Here is a 24,516-nt window from a genome sequence, read left to right on the forward strand (position 1 = left end):
TATTATTAGTAATATAAGTATTAGTAGTAAAGCGTACTCTATATAAAACGCGTAGACTAATATATAGAATTTAAAGTAAGTTATTAAAATAAAAGTAGAAAATATATATAAGTATTTAATTAGCTTTTAACTTTATATTATAGCTTCTAGAGCTAGTATAATAAATATACTTATAGACGCAACGTATATATAGTATATATAGTATTAACTCTAAAGTTAGATATATTAATATTTAAAATAAAAGTTTTATTACTTAAATAAATATAATAGATTTATATTAGATATAAATACTAAAGATATATATTATATAAAGATAGAAAGGTTTTTTATCTAGCTTAGATAGTAAAGTTTAATATTAGAGTTAGATAGTAAAGATTTTATATCTAGATAAGAAGTAAATAGTTTTTAGTATCTATATATACTTTAACTATAGACTAGTAGATATCTTACTCTATAGTTAGAATTATATAAAATATATAAGTATATTATTACTTATATAAAAGTATATCTACTTTATATAAAGTTAAAAGAGTTAGTAGTTATAAAATATTTATAAAAAGATTAAAGTTTAGAACTTTAATCTAGATTTTATCTAGAGAATCTTAAAGACTTTAATCTAAGTAAGTACTAAAAACTAAAGTAGTATAAACTACTTATAGTAGACTTTAACTTAAAGTTTATATATCTAATAGTAATAGTAGTTTATCTAAAAACTTATTTAAATAGTAGCTTAAATATAATAGTAGCTTTTCTATTAAAACTATAGTCTACTTAAAAAACTATTTAGATAGTAGCTTAGAGTATTAAAAGCTTTTTATACTTAGTACTTTTACCTTACTACTATATACTTATTATAGTACTTCTTATAGTTTACTTAGTATCTTTAGAGTAAACTAGTTTTACTTTTAATAGATTAGTAAAGCTTTCTAGACTTAAGTTTTTTTAAGTAACTTTTTTTTTACTATCTATATAGTATAAGAGCTCTTAATAAAAAAACTAAAATCTAGCTATATAGTTAAAGCTTAAGAGCTAGAAGATAGAAGCTAGTAAAGAAAAATAATAAAAGCGTATAGATATATTTCTAGTAGATTACTATTAGATTAAACTAAGCTAAGATATAGCTAGCTATAAAAAGTATTTTACTAGTTTTAATAAGCTAGTAGTAGCTACTATATTTTCTTTTATAAAAGTATAATAGTATAGTAGTTTAGCTATAATAACTAAGCGCGTAGTAGAGTTTTTAGATAAGTATATAGCTTTAATAAATTATTAAAAGGTATAAAAATTAATTATAAGTAAATAAGTATTATATATAGTAGTATAGTTACTTAATAAAGCTAAGCTTTTAGATAGAGAAAATATATAGTAGAGTAGATTACGCTTATTATATATTATATAAAGCTAGTACTTAATAGCTTATTAAAGCTATATAGTATATAAAGAAAAATAATATCTAATCTAACTATAATATATTAAGTATAATCTTTTTTATAGTATAAGACGCTTTTAATAAATATTACTATAATAAATAGCTTAAGATATTATTCTATCTACTAGTTAAATATAGTTAAAAGTAGATATTATATATTATAATTCTAAAAGTTAGACTAGAAAAATAAGACTATACTTAAGATAATACTAGAGAATATAGTATTATAGTTTACTCTACTATATAGTTTTTCTATTCTTATAGTATTTTAAATTTTAGAATTTATTATAGTAGAAACTTTATAAAAAAGTAAAATATTTAAAAAAATAGACTCTATTCTTCTACTTTAATTTTATAGCTACTAGATATTATAAGTTTTTTTTATATATACTAATCTACTTCTCTCTCTAAAAGTAAACTATATTTATTTTTTAGTATTAATTAAAATATAGCTTCTATAATTTTACTAGATAAGTATTTAGATATAGTCTACTTAGTTTAGTTACTAGAAGGTACTATCTACTTAGACTAGTAGCTAGAGTAAGTAAACTAATAGTATATTAGAAACTTAAAATAATCTTAGTAGAACTTATTACTATAACTTTCTAAAGAAGTTCTATTCTTTTTATAATAGTTTTTCTAATATCTAGCTTTATATCTTAGAATATATTAGTATAGAAAATAGTAGATATAGTAGAATTTATATAAGAATCTTATATAAAATCTTAGAGTTAAACTATATATCTAGTATATCTTAGAGTAAACTAATATTATTAAGATATAGTACGTACTTATACTTATTATAGATATTAGTTATAATATTACTACTTTATAAAGTATTATTAGCTTTAGAAATAATAGATAGCTTACTAAATATAGTAATAAGCTAGAATATATATAGTTAGTAAAGTATATATATATAGAAAAGAAAGAAAAAAGAAAATAAAAATATATATAGTAATTAGAGAAATAATAAAGTAGCTATTATTAGATAGCTTAAGATAGATATAGTAGCTACTAGTATTATTATACTACTAAACTCTAATATAGCTATAAAATATAATAACTATAAAAGAGTTAGTATATAAAGCTTAGAGTAGAAAAAGTTTTATAGATAGTATATAGCTAATTAGTAGCTTTATAAAGTAAAGTAAGAAAGTATTAGTATAAAAATTTAAACTCTTACTTCTTAATAGTACTTAGTAATACTAGGTAGAAATACTAGATAGTTAAAGTATCTTTTCTAAGTAAAATACTTAATAATAAATAACTATATAAGCTATAATAATAATAGCTACTATACGTAGATATACTAAAAGAAATAAATAAGTTAACTAGATCTATAATTATAAGTAGAAAGAAATCTTATACTATACTTTTAGATCTAGTAAATCTATAAGTACTATAAAGTAAAAGATTTTCTTATAATAGAAGTAAGTCTATAAGATCTATAAGTATAATAATAGTAGATAAATCTAGTAGTAGATACTTCTAGGTCTACTAGACCTAAAACTTTCTACTAAAAATACTCTATTTTAGTTTATTTTAAATAGAGTTTAGTATAAAGTTTTATATATAAACTATATAATCTAAATAAACTCTATTTAGATTTCTAACTATAGTAAAACGCTATATTCTTCTAGACTCTATATTCTTAGATACTTATTCTTCTAGTCTAAATATAAAAGAATATTAAGTTTAGTTTTAGAGTATATATACTATATTTTTTAGAATTTAGAGTCTATATTCTAAAACTTAATATAGTTAGTTAATTTCTTATAAAGTTTTTATAAAAAACTTTATTAAATACTTTATATTCTTTACTTTACTATTTTTTACTCTAGACTATTCTACTTCTAAAAACACTATCTTTTTACTTTACTTATAATACTTTTATACTTTTACTTTTAACTTAATTAGTATATTTATACTACTAACTTAGAAGTATAGATACTATAATAATAAATATATAAAGTCTTCTAGCTTTTTAATTATAATATATACTTACTAGTCTAAGCTACTAATATTAAACTATATAAGTATTTTTTATTAAAATCTAAACTAACTCTAAATAAAGTTAAGCTACTCTACTCTTCTAGCTTTACTAGAAAGTAGTAACTAGATTTATTATAAGATATATATTACACTAGCTACTAGCGTAGCTTTTTTATTTTCTATATATTCTACTATAAAAGCTTAATATAATATATTATATTAGCTTACTACTATAATTATCTAAAGTTTTAATATTTTTTACTAAGACTCTAGCTACTTATAGTAGTAAGCTAATATAATATATTATATTAATCTATCTAATAAAGCTAAAAATACTAATCTTTATAATAAAGTTATTATATATAGCTAATAAGTAAACTACTTTAATTAGCTAATTAGAAGCTTTACTTCTATTCTATATAGTCTAAGCTAAATAACTTTTACTTATAAACTACTACTTACGTAGTAGTCTACTTATTAAGTAATAAATATAGAACTATATATAGTATTAGTCTAAGAGTTAAAGTATAGAAGTTATTAGCTAAGTAAAGAGTAGATAGAGAAACTATAAGGTTAATATAATAAATACTAGTAATTATTACTATATACTAAAATAGTAGTAATAGAGTAGAGTTAGAGTTAAAGACTAACTATAACTCTATCTAGATATAGTAGCTATTATAAAGCTAAGAGTTATATAATATATTATTCTATATCTTTTCTCTACTTAATTATATTCTATAAGATAATTATTTTAAAAAATTCTTTCTCTTACCTTTCTAATTAATTCTATCTTAATAAGTTCTTAATAGAGTATTAATTAAGTTATTAGTAGTAGGTATACTACGTAAGAGAATGTATTTAGAGAAGAGTTAGTAAGTTAGTAGATTAGTACTAGATATAGCGTAACTACTAGTCTATAGTTATTCTACTAAACTAACTAAAGCGTAGACTACTATAATAACATAGGCTAGAGGTCGAACTATTCTATCTCTCTACTTTTCTTCTCTTAATGCATTCTAATTTATTTGTCCTCTAATTCTCCGAACGGACATCTTGCGCCCGCACTCGACTATGTTTCTCTTCCTTGCACACTAGCAAGCGACGGCAGCCTAACAGTTGCGAGAGCCCGCACCCGCGCAAGAAGACACGCAGTGTTGTGCTAAGCGAGCTCGCGGCGACCGACCAGAACATGTTCGTGCCCTCCCCCAACGAATATCGAAAGGAAACGCATGCGCACGCCCTCGGCATCGAAAAGTCGGCGCCGATTGCCTGACGTCATGTAGTCGCCCGACGATATCGATGATACGACGTCTCGCCTAGACTACTTCGCACGCGACAGACCCCGTTCCTACTCTTCGTGCAAACAGGCTCTCGCTAACGAGCACATCGAAGACAACGATGACCCCCACGCCCATTTGCCTGCACGATCGCAAATCAGTCGCAATAATCTACCCGTACGGCCAGCCCTAAGAAAATTACCTTTTTGTGGGATGTTGGAGATCAAGAGACATACACACACTCGGCGGACACAACTGCTTCGGAACGGGAGCAGCTCGATGGAAACGGGCTTTCGCTCTTGGGAAAGCTGGAGGACGTTGAGGCCGGCCTTGTGGTATCTACTGGACTCAAACAACGGCTGGCGGAGGCGGACTGGGGCAGGGTGAAGCCGTAGTAGTCCGACACATCGGACGAAAGACCAGTGGAAGAGCTGCCGTAGGCGCTGCGGACCATACAGAATATCGTTTCGCTGTCCGGTGAATCGTGACCATCCAACCAAGTAGAATAATAGTGTGCACACCAAGGTGCTGGAGCTGACGTTTGGGAACGATGAAACGAGAGTCCGGTTGCGGAGCGTGTGAGTGCCCTTCAGCCTGTCTACGACTTGAGACACTCAAAAAGCTTCGCTAACCAGGGTGACACCATCCAGAATTGTAGCTACAATTGCACCGGAATTGCACTGGAATCTCGCTTCACAAATTCGAACAGCCTGACTACTGGCAAGATCGTCGGTTATGTCATTCACATTGAGCCCTCCGGTTAAGCGCATCACATTGTGTCATCTCTCCTCGGGATGTCGACCGATTTCATCAACCACGTTGGCTACGAGTGTCTGCGCGCTTGACCTATCGCTGTATCCATCGAGACCAAGATCGAGAGTCGGACTGTGAAGGAGGTGAAGGTACAACTGGGCGTACGAGTGGCGGTGCAGGCAGCACGGATCGATGCAACGTTGCGGGGTCTTGTTAGGCCTTAGTTCCTTCGAACGAGCGTACTGCGTTAAGAACCGTACTTGGCAGTGACTTTGCTATGTATGAAATCATTTCCTGGCTTGTGCGATTCTATTTTTTCAATCGCTTTTTGAATCCGACCCCGATCAGTGGAGTTGTGACGCGTTGAAGATGTGTTGTTGTGGGGGTGGGACGTTACGCGAACCTGTGCACTACGCGCACCGGCGGTACTCCTCAGCTGAGCGATCTCTGCGTCAACAATTGTACATGCCACGATGGGCAAACGTTGGTATCTCTCACGACTTTCACGATGACATCTAAACATCATACTTTCAGCTACTGTCTGCCAAGAGCTATTGATAATGTACGGCTTACTGAATGCATTCTGATGATCTTGCTGTTCGTGCGGAGGAACTACCAGGATGCGCATTCTCGACTTTGGATTGACTTCTCAATCTGCAGTTTTATTCCTCTAGCTCCGGCTTCCTCTCTAGCCCACTCATGTCCTCGCAGATACGCATTGGCTGTTTCATGATAACGTGCGTGCCACCACGCTGAGATGCACTTTAGACTGTTATTTCACGACTCAACGTCACAACACTAGCTCGCGAATAGGTAAGACACAGAGAAATATACAGGATGTGCTGCTGCAGGCTTATTAGACATACATCGTGACTTCGCTTACAAAGTCCCCAAAGATTGCACTTTGTTGGTGTTCTTTGCCTTGTTGCGCTCTCTGAGGTCTAATTCTCTCACTACCGCTTTAGCCAATTTCCTCCTCTCTTCGCGATCCTTCTTCTTTATTTCATCCGATCCTGTCTTGCCTGATTGCTGATTGCGAAACTCTTTCCAAAATTTTCCATAGAAAGTAAGGTGCTGGTCTGCTTCCTCCTCAGCCTTGCGCTGATGGTGTTCTTCCTCGTCCTCAGTGTCGTAGAATTCCAGATCGCCATTCTTTTCAGGGAGGCAGCGGATCGTTTCAGATAGCTGTGTGTTGATGGAGTGCTGGTAACGGCTTTTATCCCCGGCTTTGGTACGTTTGTAAGCGCTGTACCCATCTAAGCAACTGAAAAACAGGAAGAACGTAAAAAAGGTGCAAAGTCCAAGGGCCAGTATGCCGCCAACAAAGATGAGACAAATGTTTATGATAGAGTTTGTCCAAAACATCGTGTATAGGTATGCAGAAGAATTGTTGATTTCAGAGTAAGGGAAAGGAAGATTGCAAGAAAGTGGGTGGTTTTCTAGTTCTATCCGGGTAACCGGAGTCTCTGACGCAAGCCGCGCTGTGCTTAGTCGTACCGGATAGCTCGGCCGTTTGGACGAATCGTTCATTGATCCCCGCACGGCAAGCAACGCCACCTTAGCCTAACTAATATAGGTTAGTAGATTATCTAAGATAATCTACTATAGATTACAACTTGTAAATATATACAGGCTGTTGCGGAAGTGCGTATACACTATCTACTGTTTCTCGAGATATGTGCGCAGCAAGGCGAGCGACGCGATGCGACGCGACAGCTCACACCTTCTTCACTATCCAAACCTGCGCCAGGTATGCGTAGCGCGTCAACGCTCTCCGGTTGAACCCGTACTCTGCCTCTTTACTCCGAACCTTCTTGCCCTCGAACGTCAGGTCGCCGCACTCGTCGCCCAGATCCTCGAACTCAAAGCCCATCTCTTCAACAACGTCGACAATCTCCTCCAAGCTCAGCTGCACGAAAGGCCCGGTGCCGTACAGGAGTGGGCCGAAGTTGATCCATTTACCACCGGGCTTCAGTAGCCTCTGGATAGTGTCGAAATAGGCCATGAGGTTGCGCGCCGTGTCGATGAAGAAATGGGTGACGATGATGTCGTAGTGACCTGGTTGATCGTTGAATGCGGTGTTGAAGTCGCCCTCGACGAGCAGAACACCAGGGTTGGGGGCGATGTTGGGCACCGTTACACTCCGGGTCATGTCGGCCTTCGTAGCATGGTGCGACATTCCGTCGATGAATGGGTGTATGGTCACCGCGTGCGCATCCTTTTGCGCTTCCATGTACCGGTATCCGACGTTCATGAACATTGACCACTCATTGATCGTGACCTCGAAGCCTGTCATTGCGTCAGTTGCTGCGCTTCTGCCCTTGCGCGCCACACTTACCTCCGAGATTGGCGACATCATGACCTAGCCGTCCAACGCCGGAGCCTGGAAGCAGTACCCTGAGTGGTGCGCTTTCAGTTGACTCTGCTTTGATGGCGCTCAAGGTGCTCAGTATGCATGGGAACGCTTCGTTCCTCTCTTTCAGACCTTCGTCCGCCCAGTCGCGTACGTAATGCTTCAGGGTTTGGGCTGTCGCAAACTTGTCTGCTTGGCGCTTGTCGCTCTCTGCTTGCTTCATGTGCTCATCCAGTTCTTCCTGGCTGATGCCGTAGAACTTCATGGCTTGCATGGCTATACTCTTGGAGACGGCCGCGTTTACATAGACCAGCTCTTCGAGTTCATCCAGCTTCTTCGTGTAACCGACGGTGTTCTCCAACGTCTGTTCCATTGTGAGCAACCGGTATCACAACGCGCAGGTGCGACCGACCTTCTTCTGCTTCTTGCTGACGCTCTTGTACATACTCCGCCAGCGATCCAGCTCAGCCATGTGGCGTTCGCGGTACCTCGTATATGCCCACAGCGCTTCGAGAAGCCTGTAACGCGGGTGGCTCGTTCCCCATTTACCGCTCTTCTTGTCCATCCTCTTCAGCAACTGTAGCTTCTCCCTTCGATGGCGGGGCGAGGCGCCGTTGTCGCTTGGTGACATTGCACCCATCATCAAGGGATCTTGCGCGACCTGCGCATTGTCCATAGCGATCTTGACTTCGTCGGCGTTCGGTAAGTTGCTTGTGGCATGGGCTTGGCTTTCCCCGCTCGATGCTCCGACATTAGCCAGGGCTACTGAGCTGAGGCCAGCGAGCAAGAAAAGCAAGGATGACTTCATCTTCCATGCGCTCACGGCACGCGGTCGTTCCGGATAGATGGCGCGACGCACAGTATCGCAATTCGAGTTTTGCGGCTGAGTACCGTGCTGGCGCCAAGCAGGCCTCGATGTTAAGCGTTAGATACCGCATATTGTGGGGTGTTCTTCGCGAAAGTATCAATCTCAAGAAGAGCGCTTGATATAGTCACGATACTATGCCAATGACGAAGCGTAGGAAGACAACGACATGGGCCGCCTTCCATGCTCATGCTTGACGGTATGCCTCTCGTGAGAGCTTACAGGCGTGGCTTCGATGAACATGTCGGGGAGCGGCTTTGAGCGTGGACTCATTGTCGGTATCGATTGCTTGTGAATGCGATGCCATAGTTGTACGGTTCAAGGGCGCGCCTGCATGCACCGGCGCGGAAGACGCGTAGAAGGTGCACGAGCCATCGTCTGAGCCACCCGTGGACCCGTCGAGCTCTCCTTGGCGGGTGACTCCACGCTCCGACACTATGAAGGAGAGCACAGCCTTCAGCCATTCTTACGCCAATCTCCTACAACGATAGCTCCTTTAAATTCGCTCACGGCAGTCCGTCTCCAAACATTTCGCGATGGCCGGCCATAGTCTCGACCGGCGAGAAGTACCGGGCGATAACGTCATCGCACGGAATGCGCATGTCACGGAGGTCGCGCATCCGCTGTATGGTCGATACCAAAGACAGAACCAACAGTTCACCCTTGACTCTTCAGCTACCCACGTTTACTTGAATCCTCTGGTACTTCGAGCTCTTTCTTGGTGATGAAGGGGAAGTAGCGTTGGGGGTTGGAAGACCGAGTGCAACATACCGCCAGTCTGCGCAATGGTTATCAAATGACTCGGCTACTTGCTGGGACAATGCACATAGTACCGGGCTGTCTAACACTCATACGAGAAGCCTGCGCCGTAGACACATCAGTCGCCCCATGCTTTATGAACGGACTGCCTGGGTTATTGGACTGCTGTCTTGCGGTCAGTTCGCAGTTTCAAACCGAATGTTTGGAAAAGCGCTCCATCATTGGCCACCCCAGTAGTTGCGTCGTTCTGTCTTTGAATGATCAGCTAAGAAGGTGAGAGACAAGGGTACGCTTGGACAAGCAAGCATCGAGCTCTGCGCATTAGTTCATGGAGAGGACCGCTCCCCGCCGCAACTGGGTTTGGGCATCGTTCGCTTGAGTGACGGTAAGGCAAGCAATTATGTGGTTGGTTGTGCCTCGTCAAACACCGCGACGGGATTGTTTGCGCAGTTCCGTGGAGATGAGAAGACTCATAACAGAATCGAACGTCATATCGAATCCTTCAAGGTTACAATACTGAGTGAAGAGTCGACGTGTTTGGATCCGTGCGGACTCACCTTCACTGCGACTTTCGCTTAGCAAAGCGCGACAACGGCCACAACACTCCGCAGCCCGTTCCCCTCCACTCGCTCTACTTCCCCCAGATGTCACCCGCAACACCAAAGGAAGCGCCTGTCAACGCTAAGGACATCGACATGGCTCGCCTCAGCGGTCCCGCTAACGCGACACCGAAAACCGATCGAAAGCCGAGCCGCTTCCGCGGACTCTTCAGACAACAATCTAGCTCGAGCGCATCATCCAGTCCCGCTACCCTGCAGAAGTCGCCTCCGTCTGTCACCTCCAGCCCGTTGGCGTCGCCATATGTGCGCCCAGGATACGAACAGATCGGTCTCCTACCCAGCGAGCAATCCATGCACAGTCTACAGGGAATTGGTGAGACCGAGGTTGGCGATGGTGAGACGATCGGCTCTACAGCAGTTAAAGGTGCCTCTCCAAAACGCCATGCTGAGGAAGCAGGCCGCGATTCCGTTGAATCTGAGGTCGCCAAAAGCCAGGATACCTCTCCACGTACAGCTGGTGATGCAGACAAGCGCAGCGGGTTGCCATTGGGTTCTTCCCACAAGATCGCAGAGGCCATGGACAGTAAGTGTCTACCCAGGGCGCTTCGATACTACATGCTAACATTGAAACAGACGCGAACAGCAGCCATGTCAAAGATGCATGGTTCGCGGACTCCGCAGGGCGTCAGATTTCGCCTGGTACGTCAAGTTACTCACGATGTCAACGCACTCACTAACAAGCTTGCAGACAGCCCCAGCTATCCCCAGCACGGCGGCCCCGTCGAAGACCCCAGCATGGTGCAGTACAAGACCACCAGCATCAAGCGCACAAACGACTTCCTCAAGACTGCTCGTATATCGCCACAACCCCCACTTCTCATCGACACCGCCGACGAGCACGGTTACTCCACGCTTTTGGATGAAGACGAACCCAGCCCCCGCAAGTCTTTCGCGTCCAACATCTTCGACGATGACAGTTCGCTGAGTCAAGGCATCCGCGAGTATGTCACTAGCAAGATCGCCGAAGCGCTGGTCGAGCACAACCGGGAGCGGCAAGGCGACGCCGATGCTACGGTCAACAACATAGGCCCGCTAAACCTCATCATCAAGATCGACGCAGCCGGCCTCGCCAAAGCGAATACCTCTAAGCGGCTGGTCGGGAACGATGGAAAGATCGGCGACTTCCCGGAGCGCCTCACCATCGGTCCCTTCGAGATTTCGAATGCGCAACTAGAACGAGACATTCAGTTCGGTGTCATGGCCATGTACGCGATCGCCTTCCTCAGCGCATCTCTTCTGGGACCGAAGACTCTGCTTCTTACTCTCTGGAAATCGGCGATCTTTATGGGGGTTTACGCCGCTCTGCTGCGTCAATTGTGCTGGACTGAGAAGGTCGAGCGCGACGTGCTGCTGGCGCCTGTGTGCTTCGTGGTTAGTGTGGCTACAGGCATGGGCGAGCAGCTGCTTGACCAGGTGCGCATGATGATGGTTGCGGTACTCGCTGAGGCTATCGAACGCGTCGCTCAGAGCTGTGATGTGCAGTTACATAGCGGGTAGATGACTCAAACAGTATGGTGATAGTTCATGTTCCGATTGGTAGCGGTCGTAAGCATACTTAGGCTCCCGCAGCTAAGGCTGACAGCTACATGAATGGTAAAACATTAAAATTCGTGATACCCTCGCAAACGGTGATGTAGTGAGGACGTCGGGGAAGTCGTAGGTCAGACGTTGCAGTAGAAAACGCCTGCATGTACGTCATAGCTCGACGTACGACCAGGCGCTGCTTCGTTGCGCAGAACATCCTCACCTACATATCTGCGACCTGACGCCCAGTCATCACTGTATTAGCTTTCCGCTATGATGTGCTTTCTTCTTCCTGGACCAGTGTATCAACAATCCTTTCAAACCAACACGATAGACTGTTCGCGAATGGTGCTGTCTCGAACCGCTTCCCCGTGCATGTATCCGTCAAAATAACAGTCGCCGATAAACTCGTAATAGCCTTCAGGCGGCTTGCCCAACTGGCCGTCAAACCTGAAGTTGATTTTTCCATCACTCCAGAATCCATCCACAACTACGGGATTGAGTGCATCGCTTTCTTCTGTGTTCAAATGCGCGTGCCGCAGAATGAAGGGTACGTTTCCACCGTCTAGAACCCATACCTCGTCCTCTACACGAACGTGCGGATAGCAGAGGCCCTGGTCGTTGTCCCCGGTTTTGAAGTAGCGACGACCATGTGTTGTGACGGAGATCATGTGGCATAGTGTGGCATTGATCGTATCCTCTTTTCCTTCCACCCATGCAAGAAAGTGTTCGAGCCAACGCATTGTTGCCGGACTAGTTCCAGGACTAGATTTGAGATCCCACGCGTGGCCTTCTCTATCGACTGGAATGTCCAATCCACTAAGCATCGTTCGCCAAAACGCCATGACGTTATTCGGACCTTTATAGAGATTGCTCTGCATACTAATGTGAGCTAACATGTCCAACGCACTCGAGTCGAGCGCGGATAGCATCCATCTCCTGAAGACGTCTTTATGTCTTATATCAGCATCGTCTGTCGGGGATATTAAGGTCTGTACGTCCTCGGATACAAAGGTAACTTTGCCTACGCGCCTGCCTACGACCTCAAGGCCCACTCGTCTTGCCATCTCACCCGACGACCGCGGGGAAGCTCTTAGCAATACAGGCCTCGACCTGTGGTCGTCGGAAGCATTGAAAACACCATCATCAAATAATTTGTGCCGATCGAAAACTACATCGACGTCCATGCGATCGCAAGGCGCATCAAAGTCCCGCACCCAGGACGCCAGTTTGTCCGGCGCTGGGCCATATTGAGGGCCTGTCAGACTCTTCAATGACCCCCATTTGCGACAAAGCATTGTGTAAGTAGCTTGAAGAAAAACCTCCTCTTTAGACAAAGTGTAATCCGGGGTGAAGAATCGGTGATCAATGACACCCAACAGCCCGTAGACCTTGTCGCGTGGGTCCTCACACGCCCGGAACCCGTACACTACATGTTGAGTTTGTAGGTCATGTCGCCTGAGCTTGCCGCTGACATCGCGTTCTCGATCCCAATAGAGGCTCCGAGTCATGGTGCAGAAGTCCTTCAGAGCATTGATCATTGTAATAGGCATTTGCGATACGGGGGGATTGCAACATGGCTTCCAGGCATGTTGGTCGTAGTATAACCCGCAACCGGTGACCGTCTGAAGCGAGGTCGTCCATGTATCGAAGTACAAAGTGCCTGTCTTTGGTAAGATGGCTTCTTGTACAGTCCAAAGGCGTGTCCACCAAGGACTTCGGTAGATAGCGAGGAAGCCTTCGCACATCATATTGGAGGCTTCGTCGGGCTTGTAGACAGCCGTGTCGGGCGTATGGGGTTGGAAGCATTGCCATTCATAGACATGGCGACCACTCGCTAGCAAACGTACGATTTCGAATGGATCCGCTCCTGTTGAGTCGTCATTCGCTCCATCGCCAAGGCGACATTGCGAGGCATCGCAGCCTAGCCAGATCCGTACCTGGGCGCATCTGAGATATATCTTGCCCATAAGGGCCACTTGGTGCGACTTCTCCGTCGTATCCAACTGATTGATGCACACAGCGTCTACCCAGAGCGGAAGTTCATTTTCCGGGTCGCGCATGTGCCGGAGCGCCTGCTCGAGATTGGAGGTAACTTTAACCGCGACGCCATCGACCTCGATCAGCTTGGTGACGTTGGGGTCGCCCCAGGTATATGACAGAGCGTCATAATGTGGTCTCTCGTAGAGCCTGACTAGCCGCAAGCTACATCGGATAGGCTCCCAGGCGTTGCCAGCATGCAGGCTGAGAATACGCAGGTACTCGCTCGGATGCGGTAAAGGCTTGTAATCAAGGTGGGCGTGGATTGGCTTGGCTTTGTTGGCGTGCACACCCATCGTGAGTGGTTGTTGCCTGAAGCCTCATCAAAATGGCAGCTTGGAGGGATGCAGCTTACCGAGTGATCCCGGCGAAATCCTGCGTGCCTGCCAGATTAACATAGAATAGCGAAGCGAGCCAAATCTGAGTCTCAGATGGTTTCAACCATTTCAGCGCCGAATAAACCTTATCCGCTCACCATTTGCTTAATCTCTTGTGCGCTGAGAAGTAAACGTGGAGATGCACGCACAAGCTTCCTCTTCCACAATCTTATCAACCCCCTCGCAGTCGCGATGCCGATCGCATTGTACCCCGCCTCGCCTAACACCTCTATTCTTCCAAAAGCAGTATCTTTCCCAGTGCGCACGCATCAGCCGACTCCCGTACCCCAGCGACAACAATGCGCAAGGCTAGTTCCCACGATACAGTTCACCCACCTGCAGGCCAAATGTGGCGGCCGACTAGCTTAATAAGACGGCAAGTCCGTCCCGCACCACCCGGCAAGCGTACCCCTTGCCTCGTCGCACGCCAATAGGCCGTGCAGCCAGCAGGAACCTTGGGACAGCGCCTGGCTTTGACATGTGCGACTGCGACCCGGAACCGATAAGAACAACATCAACAACTGCATCGACTTAAGGCGCGCGTCTGGGACGTTGGGAACCCGGACATTCCGAGCTTTTCTTCTCGCAGCGTCTTGCAGCGTTATCGTTAACCCAGCCCATATCCATCAAGAGACGGACACCCTCTTGTGCGCTGCGCGCCATCTATGAATTGAAGCCGTCCGCAGCACCCAAAATGGCCGACTTATCGCACACCCGAACGAACGACTCGATGATTAAGAACGCCGCGCACCTTTCGGAGGACGTCCCACCCGAAGACGACGAAGTAAGCGGGTCCTCTAACATGAGAATAGTCGACTTTGGAAGAGACGGTACCGCCGATCCCGAGAATGGAGTGGTGGGTGAAGCACACCAACAGCCACCAAGACGCAAAAAGAGGAGGTTTGGACTGGGGAAGAAGAAAGAGAGTTATAGCCATACGCATTACAAGGTCTACAAGAGACGGTGGCTTGGGCTGGGCCAGTTGGTGTTGTTGAACATTGTTGTTAGTTGGGATGTAAGTTGACACCTGTCACCGTCGCCCGTTCCGTTGTTTGCTTCTGCGGGTGTTGGGAAAGGGTCTTCCGTTCCGGACTTTGGGCATTGCCCTGCGTTGTCGATCGGTGGTGTTGGGACAACACCGCATGAACTTCATTCTTGAGCACCAAGAAACTGCGAAGCATGAACATAGCTAACACACAACATAGTGGCTAACATTCGCCCCCATATCAACAACCTCATCGCAATACTTCCACGTCCCGGAATCCTCCATCAACTGGCTCTCAACCGCCTTCCTCTTTTCCTTCGCCGCAACATGTCCATTAACGATTTACCTGCTCCACCGCGGCCCCAAACCATCCATCATCGCCGCATCCATCTTGTTGCTGATCGGCAACTGGATCCGGTATGCGGGTACCAAGACCAACATCTTCCCTGTAGTCATGGTTGGGCAGATCTTGACAGGGCTAGCGCAGCCGTTTGTGCTCGCGGCGCCGACTCGGTATAGCGATATGTGGTTTACTGAGGGAGGAAGGATTGGTGCAACGGCGGTGGCTAGTTTGGCGAATCCATTTGGGGCTGCGGTGAGTAATGACGCGGGAAGAAAAGAGGAAACGATGGCTAACAAGACATAGCTTGCGTCTCTCATCAACCCGTTCTTGGGCGACGTACCGACTACGGTGTTGATAGTATCAATCATCGCAACCGTAGCATGCCTCCCGGTACGTCTTCTCATACCTCCAGTCAACCTCCACAACATATCTGACTAACACCTCACAGTCTTTCTTCATCCCCGCGGCACCACCAACACCCCCCTCAGCTTCCTCCGTCATCTCCAAAACGTCGATCATGACCTCCCTGAAGCACATGCTACGCACCCCCTCCTTCTACCTCGTCTTCTTCACATTCAGCGTCTACACCGGCTTCTTCAACGCCTTCACTTCGCTGCTAAACCAGATCCTGTATCCATACGGCTACACCGAAGACGAAGCGGGTATCTGCGGCGCGGTGCTTATCGTTGTCGGGCTGGTAGCCTGCGCCATCACCTCGCCCATCATAGACCGCACACACGCATATCTCCTCGGTATCAAGATCCTATGTCCCGTGCTGTCGGCAGCTTATCTAGCGATGATTTGGGCGCCGCAAACCAGGACGATCGTCGCGCCGTATGTGCTCGGCGCTGTCTTAGGCGCATGTTCGTTTTCCCTGCTTCCGATTGCTTTGGAGTACCTAGTCGAGATCACTTTCCCAGCTAGTCCAGAAGTCTCTTCCACCATCTGCTGGGTCGGAGGACAGGTCTTCGGCGGCATCTTCATCGTCATCATGAACGAGCTCAAAGACGGAAGACCCGTGGATCTGGACGCTGTACAAGATGCGGGCAGGGATGAGGCGACGGGTGGGAATAGGCCGCCTGGACATATGCTTTGGGCGCTGGTCTTCCAGGCCGTGGTTTGTGCGGTGGTTCTGCCACTGCCGCTTATGCTGGGTGTGAAACGATTGGGCCTCGCTAGTAGAGAGGGCAGGCTGAAGAAGGATGTCGATGGTGATAGCGTTGTTGTCGCCGAAGAGGGGTCTGGCGAGGGCGTGCAGGGACACGAGCAATGACTCCTTGGGGACATGGATTCTGGTGACGATTACGAGGATGATGATGACGACGACTAGGGTTTCTTTGCAGGCTAGGTTTTCTTACCTTGTCTTTTCGGGTTTATCTTAGGAGGGGAACTGGTTTCCTTGGTTCGTCTTTTTCATTATTATTGTAAACGAGATTCATGTCCGCGTAGTATCAATCAAGACGAAACTTTGCGTCGTTCATTCATGATGTTGTGCAATGTCTTGATTTGGATCGGGAGATAGAAGTACAGTGATATTCTAAACACGACTCTAATATGTACAGTCATCCACGCATGTGACATGTCTTGATGCTTGCATTCATTCCATTCCGAAACGGCTACGTTCCTACTACTTGTCGTGTGCCAATATTGTATTGTTATTCGTTCGTAGGAGGACGAGGATCGGCGGGGGTCGGGTCTGTTTACTTGAGCTGGGCGAAGAGCTTGGGGGCGGCGCATTGGGACGCGCAGTGGGCGAGGTGGAAAACTGGAGGCGGGTTAGATGTTGTTGTCATGGTGAGAGATGAGCTGACGTACATTCTTCAACGCAGTCCTCGCTGGCCTTGCCGTCATTCTCGATCTGGCCTGTTACCCGTTGGGCGCACTCGTCGTAGTGGTGCTTGGGGCCGTGGCATTCTTTGGACTCGGCGCATTCTGGGTGAGATGGTTAGTCACTGTTTCGTCTGCAGTGGCGCTGTGTGTCTGGTATCGGGCTGTGTCGGATACGGTGGGTTCCTTATCAACACGTCCGACCAAAGCCGAAGCGCCCCAGACACGCAATTGATCTCTCAAGGCCGCTGGATTGCCAGATTCGTAGTCCGGGATAACTCACCCTGCTCAAGCTTCTCCTTTGGGTCGGGCTCCTCCTCGTCCTCTTCCTCCTCCTCGGGCTCATCCTCGTCATCGCCGCTTGGCTTGTGTCCCTGCTCGCCCGAGTCGCCGCCCTTCTTCGCATCCTGCTTGTTGACCTCGGCCTCGTCGCCGCTCTCCTCGTCGGTGCCGGAGGCGGGCGTCTGGGTGCTGGTGCCACCTTGGACGGGCGGTTGGCCTTCGGCGTCGGCCGAGGGGTGGGAGAAGGTCTCCCAGACGTCGGAGAAGAAGTCGGTGATACCCATTGTGGTGGCTCCGGGGCAATTGGGGGTCCTCGAGTTGGGGTGCGGGTGGTAGCGGAGGTGTTGGGCGATGGATATGAGAGCTGCGAGAGGTGTCATGCCGGGATCGCGAAAATGGGCGGTGCACGGGCCAGCGAAATGGCTAGCGGCGTCATGTAATTCTGAGCGATCTCAGTGGTCTCTTCACTTTGCGATCACAGCCGCCGTGTCTTTCTTCAACAATGTGGTTTCATATTGTAGAAGAGATATGACTAGTTTCTATGTCTCTTGAACGCCTCCTCTACGCTCACTCCGCTGCCTACGTCCGCAATTACCCTCTCATCCGCCTCGATCAGCTTCGGTAGTAGATCGAGCAGCTCGTCTACCTTGCCCCGTGGCACCGCGACCACGCCATTCTCGAAAGGGTCAATCATGATGATGTCGCCGGCTTCGACTACCGTCTCGCCGATTCTGACGGGCACATTGTGTGCATGAAACTTGGTCTCGGCCCCCGCGCCGATGACAGACGTCGCTTTGGACCAGATTGGCAGCTGCGTCTGATTTAGCGCAGTGATGTCCCGCACGCGACCGTCGACGACAATACCCTCTGCACCGAGATGCTGCATGCGAGCCGCCATGATACCGCCGACGACTGCGCACGACTGCCCTGGAGGCTGGCTGATGACTACAATGGTGCCGCTCTCAGTGTAGTCCGCGTACGGTCTAGAGTCGGTAAGGTTGGAAGCTGGAATGCTGTCCGCCATCTTGGGAGGGCTCGGGAAAGACTTGGTCGCTTTCGGGATCATGAGGAAGGTTGATGCGGGCGCGAGGACCTTCTTAGGTTCAGGCTTGGGAATGCTGGCCGTATGAAGCAGCGGCCCTGACGAGGTCAACAAGTCATCCTGTGCAATGGTTTCAATTGATCGTACTGATATCGGCGAGGAAGCCTGCGCCCGGTACGTGCAGCTTCAGTAGACCATCAGCGAGCTATGAGAGATTAGCTACGCGTCTAGGCGTGGGAAAGGTAAGCGTACATCGCATGCTGCGTACTCGTATAGCTTCTTCCATCTTGGTGATGCCATTGTCGTGATTCTGTAGTATAGAGCGCGAGACAATGTATATGATCTAGACGTGCAGCGCGACAAGCTATGAGGCTCTTTACCCCGCCAGCCGAGGTGCACCGCGACTCTGGGAACTATGTCTCCTCCAACATGGAACTAAACGACCCTGAGTGTCGCATGCGTGACTTCAGATGTGAACTTCTCAGTCAATCGGACAGTCGAGATTGATCGGTTGCACTTGCTTCCTCTACGTCATCGGCCAATCGCATCAAGCCCTGAGGCGCGTCACGGAAGTAGACGCCGCTGTAGCATACTGCACGTGAATAAACGCGATAACGCAAACGCAAAATATTCTACAAGATGATTATGTGATGAGCCGTGGCGGTGAATATGACCCTGATGGTGGCGCAAGGTCGAGTTCCGCCGTATCGCCAAGCACACGACAGATGCAAGGGTCTCGGAACTTAGATGCATCTCAGCACTGGCCCATTCTGCCACTTTCCACAGACGTGACGACTAGCTTTCCGTGGCCTCTCGCCGCCACGCCCAATCCACCGCCCACGCGCGCCTATTCCTTTTCTTTCATCTGGTACTTGATATAGTCCCTGCGGCCTCTGCGCTGCGCATTCTTCACCATGGCCCTCCACGCGGCCGGCGCTGCCCAGGTGCGTTTTGCCACGAGTTCCGACATCGCGTCATTGAACCCCTACTGACTTGGATATAGAAGGTCGCTTCTGTCACGTCGCAACTGTCGCTCACCATGTCTACCGCCCTGCGCTCCCCGTGGCAGGCCCTGGGCCGCATGCCCACGGCTGCCGGCGTCAGGCAGCTCACTACCGCATCTTCGTCTTCATGTTCAGGTAAGTCGCAATGAGGCACAGTCGGAGCACAACACTGACACTCTGCAGTACCGCGCGTCGGACTATGCAACCCCCTCGCCATGACATCGCCCGTCGCTGCCCTCAGGGCACGCCAATTCTCTTCCATGTCGCGCAACGGCCCTCTCTCGCACCTCCGCCAGCTGACCAAGCCCGGCATGCTCGGACTCAGCCTCGTACAACAGCGCTCGCTCTTCGGTGGCCCCTCTCAGGAACAACTCGCTCGGCTTGAACAGGCTGCTAATGCCAGCCCTACAAGTGCCTCCGCTCAGGCTTCCTTCTACTCGGCTCTGCTGCGCGGCAACTACCACCAGATCATCATCGACCGGTACAACACTGGACGTTTCGCCACCAACTCTACAATCGACAAGATGTACAACAACGCCTTGGCAAAGACGGGACAGGACGGCGGCGAACACTCGGGGCTCACTGCGAACCAACGCCAGGCTATCACCCAGGCTATCGGCGCAAACGCTGGCGGTGCTCAGGTCGCCAAGACCAGGGGCGGCGCTGGCGTCAAGGCCGACCCTGTCTACGTTGTTGTGGAAGAGTCTTTGATGAACGTTATCTTTAAGTGGGTCCGCTGGATCTGCGGCTTCGCTCTGGCTGCCTACGTCTCCCTGATCCTCATCACCCTCTTCGTCGAGACCAGCGGCGTCCTCAAGAAGGGCGTTGGCGGTAAAGAGAACGCCGAAGTCCGTCCCGAGCAGCAAAACACCCGCTTCAGCGATGTCCACGGTTGCGACGAGGCCAAGGAAGAACTCACCGATGTCGTCGACTTTCTCAAGAACCCAGACAAGTACAACAAGCTCGGCGGCAGACTCCCCAAGGGTGTACTCCTAGTTGGCCCTCCTGGTACTGGTAAAACTCTGCTTGCTCGCGCTTGCGCGGGAGAGGCCGGTGTTCCCTTCTTCTACATGTCTGGCTCTGAATTCGACGAAGTCTACGTTGGTGTCGGAGCCAAGCGTGTCCGCGAACTCTTCACTGCTGCTCGAGGCAAGGCGCCCGCTATTGTTTTCATCGACGAACTTGATGCCATAGGCGGAAAGCGTAGGTCGCGCGACGCCAGCTACCACCGCCAGACCCTCAACCAGCTTCTCAACGATCTCGACGGTTTCGACCAAAGCAGTGGTGTCATCTTCATTGCTGCCACCAACCACCCCGAGTCTCTCGACGAAGCCCTGCTTCGCCCCGGACGCTTCGATCGTCATGTCCAGGTTGAACTCCCTGATGTAGGTGGCCGGCTGGCTATCCTCAAGTACCACACTCAGAAGATTCGCCTCTCTCCCGATATCGACCTTTCTACCATCGCCCGTGGCACACCTGGATTTTCTGGTGCCGAGCTAGAGAATGTTGCCAACTCGGCAGCTATCCGTGCTTCCAAGATTCAGGCAAAGTTCGTCTCTCTCGACGACTTGGAATGGGCCAAGGACAAGATCAGTATGGGCGCAGAAAGGAAGAGCCGCTCCGTACCACTCAAGGACAAGATTCACACCGCCTACCACGAGGGTGGCCACGCGCTCGTCGGTCTCTACAAGCCTGGCTTCAACGATCTGCACAAGGCGACTATTCTTCCAAGAGGTCACGCTGCCGGTATCACCTTTTTCCTTCCGGAGGAAGAGGGCCACCACACTCGCAAACAATACATACGCCAACTGCAGGTCTCTCTAGGTGGCAAAATTGCCGAAGAACTTGTATATGGTGAGGAGAATGTATCCACCGGAGCTTCTAGCGACATTTCCAACGCAACGAGGATAGCGTACATGATGGTCACTCAGTGCGGTTTCTCGGAGAAGCTCGGCAACGTCGACTACAAATCCAACTACGAGATGGTCGCACCCGAGACCAAGCGAATCATCGACGACGAGGTGCGAAAGCTGATCGATGAGGCAAGAAAGGATGCGAAGGAGCTGCTGCTGTCGAAGCGCAAGGAGCTCGACAGATTAGCCGATGCGCTTGTGCAGTACGAGACGCTGGACAAGAAGGAGATCATGAAGGTCATCAAGGGCGAGGACCTTCCTGGCCGGCTGAAGGCCTTGCCTGATGCGCCTATCAAAATCCCAGATAATCCACTCCCCACGGCGATAAGACCAAGGGGTGATGGTGGTGACGGCCCAGAACCTCCCGCTCCTATACCTGCGTAGTTAGCGGGATGGGAATGATGGATGTGCATAAAAGCACGTTGTTTATGAGGTGAATGGCGTTCGTTCGACCTCTTCCCTCTCGTTGGAGGGTTTCGCTTCATTGGTCATGTACAATATTAGGAATACTTTAGCTTAGCGAATACAGCGAGCTATTGACCACCTCGCGCCATTGACAGTGGTGAAAGTCGTATATGGAGATGACGGATAGAAAGGGGTAGATTGACGATCGTAAGAAAGGAATGAGGAATGAAGATAGACACATCAACTCAAGCAGCGTGCGATCCAGATGAAGCTGCCGGGTACACTTTTGGAGGTCCTACGCTCCAACCTCCGTAAATTGGACAAAGAAATCGCGATTGCGATGTATTCACTCATGTTGCCAGTGTGACGACCAGCTTTCACTTAGCGATAGCCAAATGAGAAATGGCGAGTACCTGAGCCCAGTCCTCTCTGCATGCACTCTCAAAAGTCGCGAAACAAGAACAACCCACTATGTACCTTCGAGCTTTGGCAATCACTGCAGCCAACTCAACTTCCTCACGGTCATTTCTACGGCTCCAGCCCCCTCCTTCTGTTCGACCTTGGAATTACAGCATGGCCAACTCCCGTAACAACAGGACTACGCCTTCGGCATCACAAAATATGAACGACGTCGTCGACAAGTACGCGTCACCGGCTATGGGGTCATCACTACCAGAATACTCGCGACAGTCATATGATCCTGTTCTGAGCCGTCGTGGGCACGGTGATGTCAGCATGTCTTCGTCGCCATCGCCATACCCTCTTTCAGAGCGCAGGAGAGCCAACCTCCATCAATCAACATCCACGCATTCAGGCTATCTCGATCGCGCCCAACTCTTCGGTCGCACACCTATTTCTATCCAACACAACGCACGTCGCGCCCGCCCTTCTTCAACCTCGAACGAACGAAACATACGAAAGCGATCCTCGCGTACCCCGACTGGTGAGTGGGCGGAAGCCGGTCTTCCTGAACCACCTGTCGAGGACAGAAGCGTCTCCTTGGACGTCGCATCAGGCCTGATCTGCACTCCCAACGGCATCACCACGCTTGACGTCGATAAAAACACGCCAGGTCGCTTTTCACCAAAGGCCCAGTCGCCTACTTCCCGCAAGACTTCGCCTGCTGAAGATGCGTTAAGAGAGCAGTTTGAGAAGGGTAGGGTAGAGCTGGCTAGGAATCTTGCGTGGCGAAGTAGTTCGAATGGGAAGTCGAGGTGGGCTGGCAGGGGGTTTGATACGAAGCGTGAGGGGTATGTGGCTCCTAAGACACCTTCTGTTGCTTCTGATGAGGAAGAGGAGGAGTTTGGGTATGTGGATCCGACTAGTGTACGGGATGTGCTTGCGAGGGTGAAAGCGAGGGAGGCGACTGGACGTACTCAATTGCCTTCCGACGATATGAAGCGTGGGAGGAATGGACAAGAGCAGCGCGAAAGGTATTCCGACGTCGGTGTCCCGCGCCGCAGTAAGAATGCACTCCTTGCCAATCCATCGGATCCAGATAAGCCTTTACCAAAACTTCCGAATCGCCGTGTGTTTTCGCTAGTCGAACCGCCGCCCATGAAGACACTAACTCGGAAGCGTCCATCTACAGCTAGCGGCCGGACTAAGCTTTCGTTCTCGCCCATCACCCCTGCCATCAACGTGGCTCCCCAGCCAACACGCCAGGATCTCGCTATCACGCCCGTTTCCACCTATCTCTCCTTCAGCTCCTTCAGCTCCGTCACAACAACAATATCCCAACCACCTATCCTTCCACACAATCGCACTGGTCTCACATTCTCCCAAGCAATCGCAATAATCTACGGCTGCATGGCCATAACAGCATCACACCAAGCGCTTCTTGGTCTAGGCGGTGACATCGCTGCTAAGGACTTGATCATGGGTCTGTACGGGGCGTTTATGCTCGGTCTTGCTATCTGTGTGGTCTTGCAAGTGGTTTTATGTGCTAGACTGTGATGGGTGCCAGGGGACGTTGGGTGATAGTGTGGGTGGGCATGGGGATTTGCACGTGAGGTCTTTTGGGAGTGGTTTGAAGATGGAGTTTGAGAGTCTCGCGGTCAGGTGTAGACGCGCGGCATGCATACTTTTTGAATGCCGGTATGGGGGAAAGGCTGATGTTTGAATAGACAATGAGTTGCTCTTGCGATGTGTAGGGGCATAATGTAGATATAGAAATGATGCGTATCGCGGCATAGTGAGTAGTCATGTAATTTGAATGTCGATCGTTGATATCATTTCGTATATGAGGTTTTTTAGCCTTCCATGACGTTCGTGAACGTATCCATGTGAACCCCAAGATGTTCACGACCATCACGTACCGCTTGCCCTCCCCTCCCCTTCCCTCCACCACCAACCCAAGTCCACACCCCATCCACACCCACATCCCCTCCCCCGTCCATACCCCCAATCACTCCTACGGCCTCCTCCTCCCCTCCTCCGCCTCCCGATCCCCCATCAACGACTCATCCGCATCCCCATACTCCATAACGCGCCTACGCGCCTCCCTCGATATCGCGTCGTTCTCTTCTTGCACGCGGCGCCGCTCCGCTTCAGCCCGCGCTTCGATAAGATCCTGGACGTACATCGTGGCGTCGGTGAGCTTGGTGATGATGAAGTTGGCGATTGCTCGCAGGGAGCCGGGGCCGTTGCTGTCCATTGTGTTTTGGAAGGTGTTGTAGGGTATTTGAGTTGGGGATATGTGAGATATGTGGGATATGTGA

The 24,516-nt window shown here is 47.9% G+C and overlaps 7 protein-coding genes across 7 annotated transcripts; 4 read left to right on the top strand and 3 right to left on the bottom strand.

Annotated features, from left to right (window-relative positions):
* Nucleotides 1-6,336: 6,336 nt before the first annotated feature.
* Nucleotides 6,337-8,918, bottom strand: J4E84_006272 (uncharacterized protein; the record flags this gene model as incomplete). The annotated part of the gene is made up of 5 exons (XM_049388863.1): nucleotides 6,337-6,703; nucleotides 7,179-7,746; nucleotides 7,796-8,174; nucleotides 8,223-8,693; nucleotides 8,898-8,918. The coding sequence occupies 5 exons, from the start codon at nucleotides 8,916-8,918 to the stop codon at nucleotides 6,337-6,339; spliced, it is 1,806 nt and encodes a 601-aa protein (XP_049243137.1).
* A 1,160-nt stretch (nucleotides 8,919-10,078) lies between these two features.
* J4E84_006273 (uncharacterized protein) lies at nucleotides 10,079-11,551 on the top strand (the record flags this gene model as incomplete). The annotated part of the gene is made up of 3 exons (XM_049388864.1): nucleotides 10,079-10,577; nucleotides 10,628-10,693; nucleotides 10,743-11,551. 3 exons carry the CDS (start codon nucleotides 10,079-10,081, stop codon nucleotides 11,549-11,551), a joined length of 1,374 nt encoding a protein of 457 aa, XP_049243138.1.
* Nucleotides 11,552-14,689: 3,138 nt separating this feature from the next.
* J4E84_006274 (uncharacterized protein) lies at nucleotides 14,690-16,596 on the top strand (the record flags this gene model as incomplete). The annotated part of the gene is made up of 4 exons (XM_049388865.1): nucleotides 14,690-15,010; nucleotides 15,201-15,575; nucleotides 15,627-15,713; nucleotides 15,772-16,596. 4 exons carry the CDS (start codon nucleotides 14,690-14,692, stop codon nucleotides 16,594-16,596), a joined length of 1,608 nt encoding a protein of 535 aa, XP_049243139.1.
* A 427-nt stretch (nucleotides 16,597-17,023) lies between these two features.
* J4E84_006275 (uncharacterized protein) lies at nucleotides 17,024-17,812 on the bottom strand (the record flags this gene model as incomplete). The annotated part of the gene is made up of 3 exons (XM_049388866.1): nucleotides 17,024-17,088; nucleotides 17,139-17,255; nucleotides 17,434-17,812. 3 exons carry the CDS (start codon nucleotides 17,810-17,812, stop codon nucleotides 17,024-17,026), a joined length of 561 nt encoding a protein of 186 aa, XP_049243140.1.
* Nucleotides 17,813-17,964: 152 nt separating this feature from the next.
* On the bottom strand, nucleotides 17,965-18,774 carry J4E84_006276 (uncharacterized protein; the record flags this gene model as incomplete). Its single annotated transcript, XM_049388867.1, has 3 exons — nucleotides 17,965-18,572; nucleotides 18,622-18,679; nucleotides 18,727-18,774. The coding sequence occupies 3 exons, from the start codon at nucleotides 18,772-18,774 to the stop codon at nucleotides 17,965-17,967; spliced, it is 714 nt and encodes a 237-aa protein (XP_049243141.1).
* Nucleotides 18,775-19,388: 614 nt separating this feature from the next.
* On the top strand, nucleotides 19,389-21,775 carry J4E84_006277 (uncharacterized protein; the record flags this gene model as incomplete). The annotated part of the gene is made up of 3 exons (XM_049388868.1): nucleotides 19,389-19,418; nucleotides 19,478-19,613; nucleotides 19,662-21,775. The coding sequence occupies 3 exons, from the start codon at nucleotides 19,389-19,391 to the stop codon at nucleotides 21,773-21,775; spliced, it is 2,280 nt and encodes a 759-aa protein (XP_049243142.1).
* A 594-nt stretch (nucleotides 21,776-22,369) lies between these two features.
* Nucleotides 22,370-23,752, top strand: J4E84_006278 (uncharacterized protein; the record flags this gene model as incomplete). Its single annotated transcript, XM_049388869.1, has 1 exon — nucleotides 22,370-23,752. One exon carries the CDS (start codon nucleotides 22,370-22,372, stop codon nucleotides 23,750-23,752), a length of 1,383 nt encoding a protein of 460 aa, XP_049243143.1.
* Between the last annotated feature and the right edge of the window lie 764 nt (nucleotides 23,753-24,516).

Source organism: Alternaria hordeiaustralica (genome assembly GCF_023758085.1).
Source record: "Alternaria hordeiaustralica strain BMP 2776 chromosome Unknown scaffold_12, whole genome shotgun sequence".
Classification (NCBI taxonomy): Eukaryota; Fungi; Ascomycota; class Dothideomycetes; order Pleosporales; family Pleosporaceae; genus Alternaria; species Alternaria hordeiaustralica.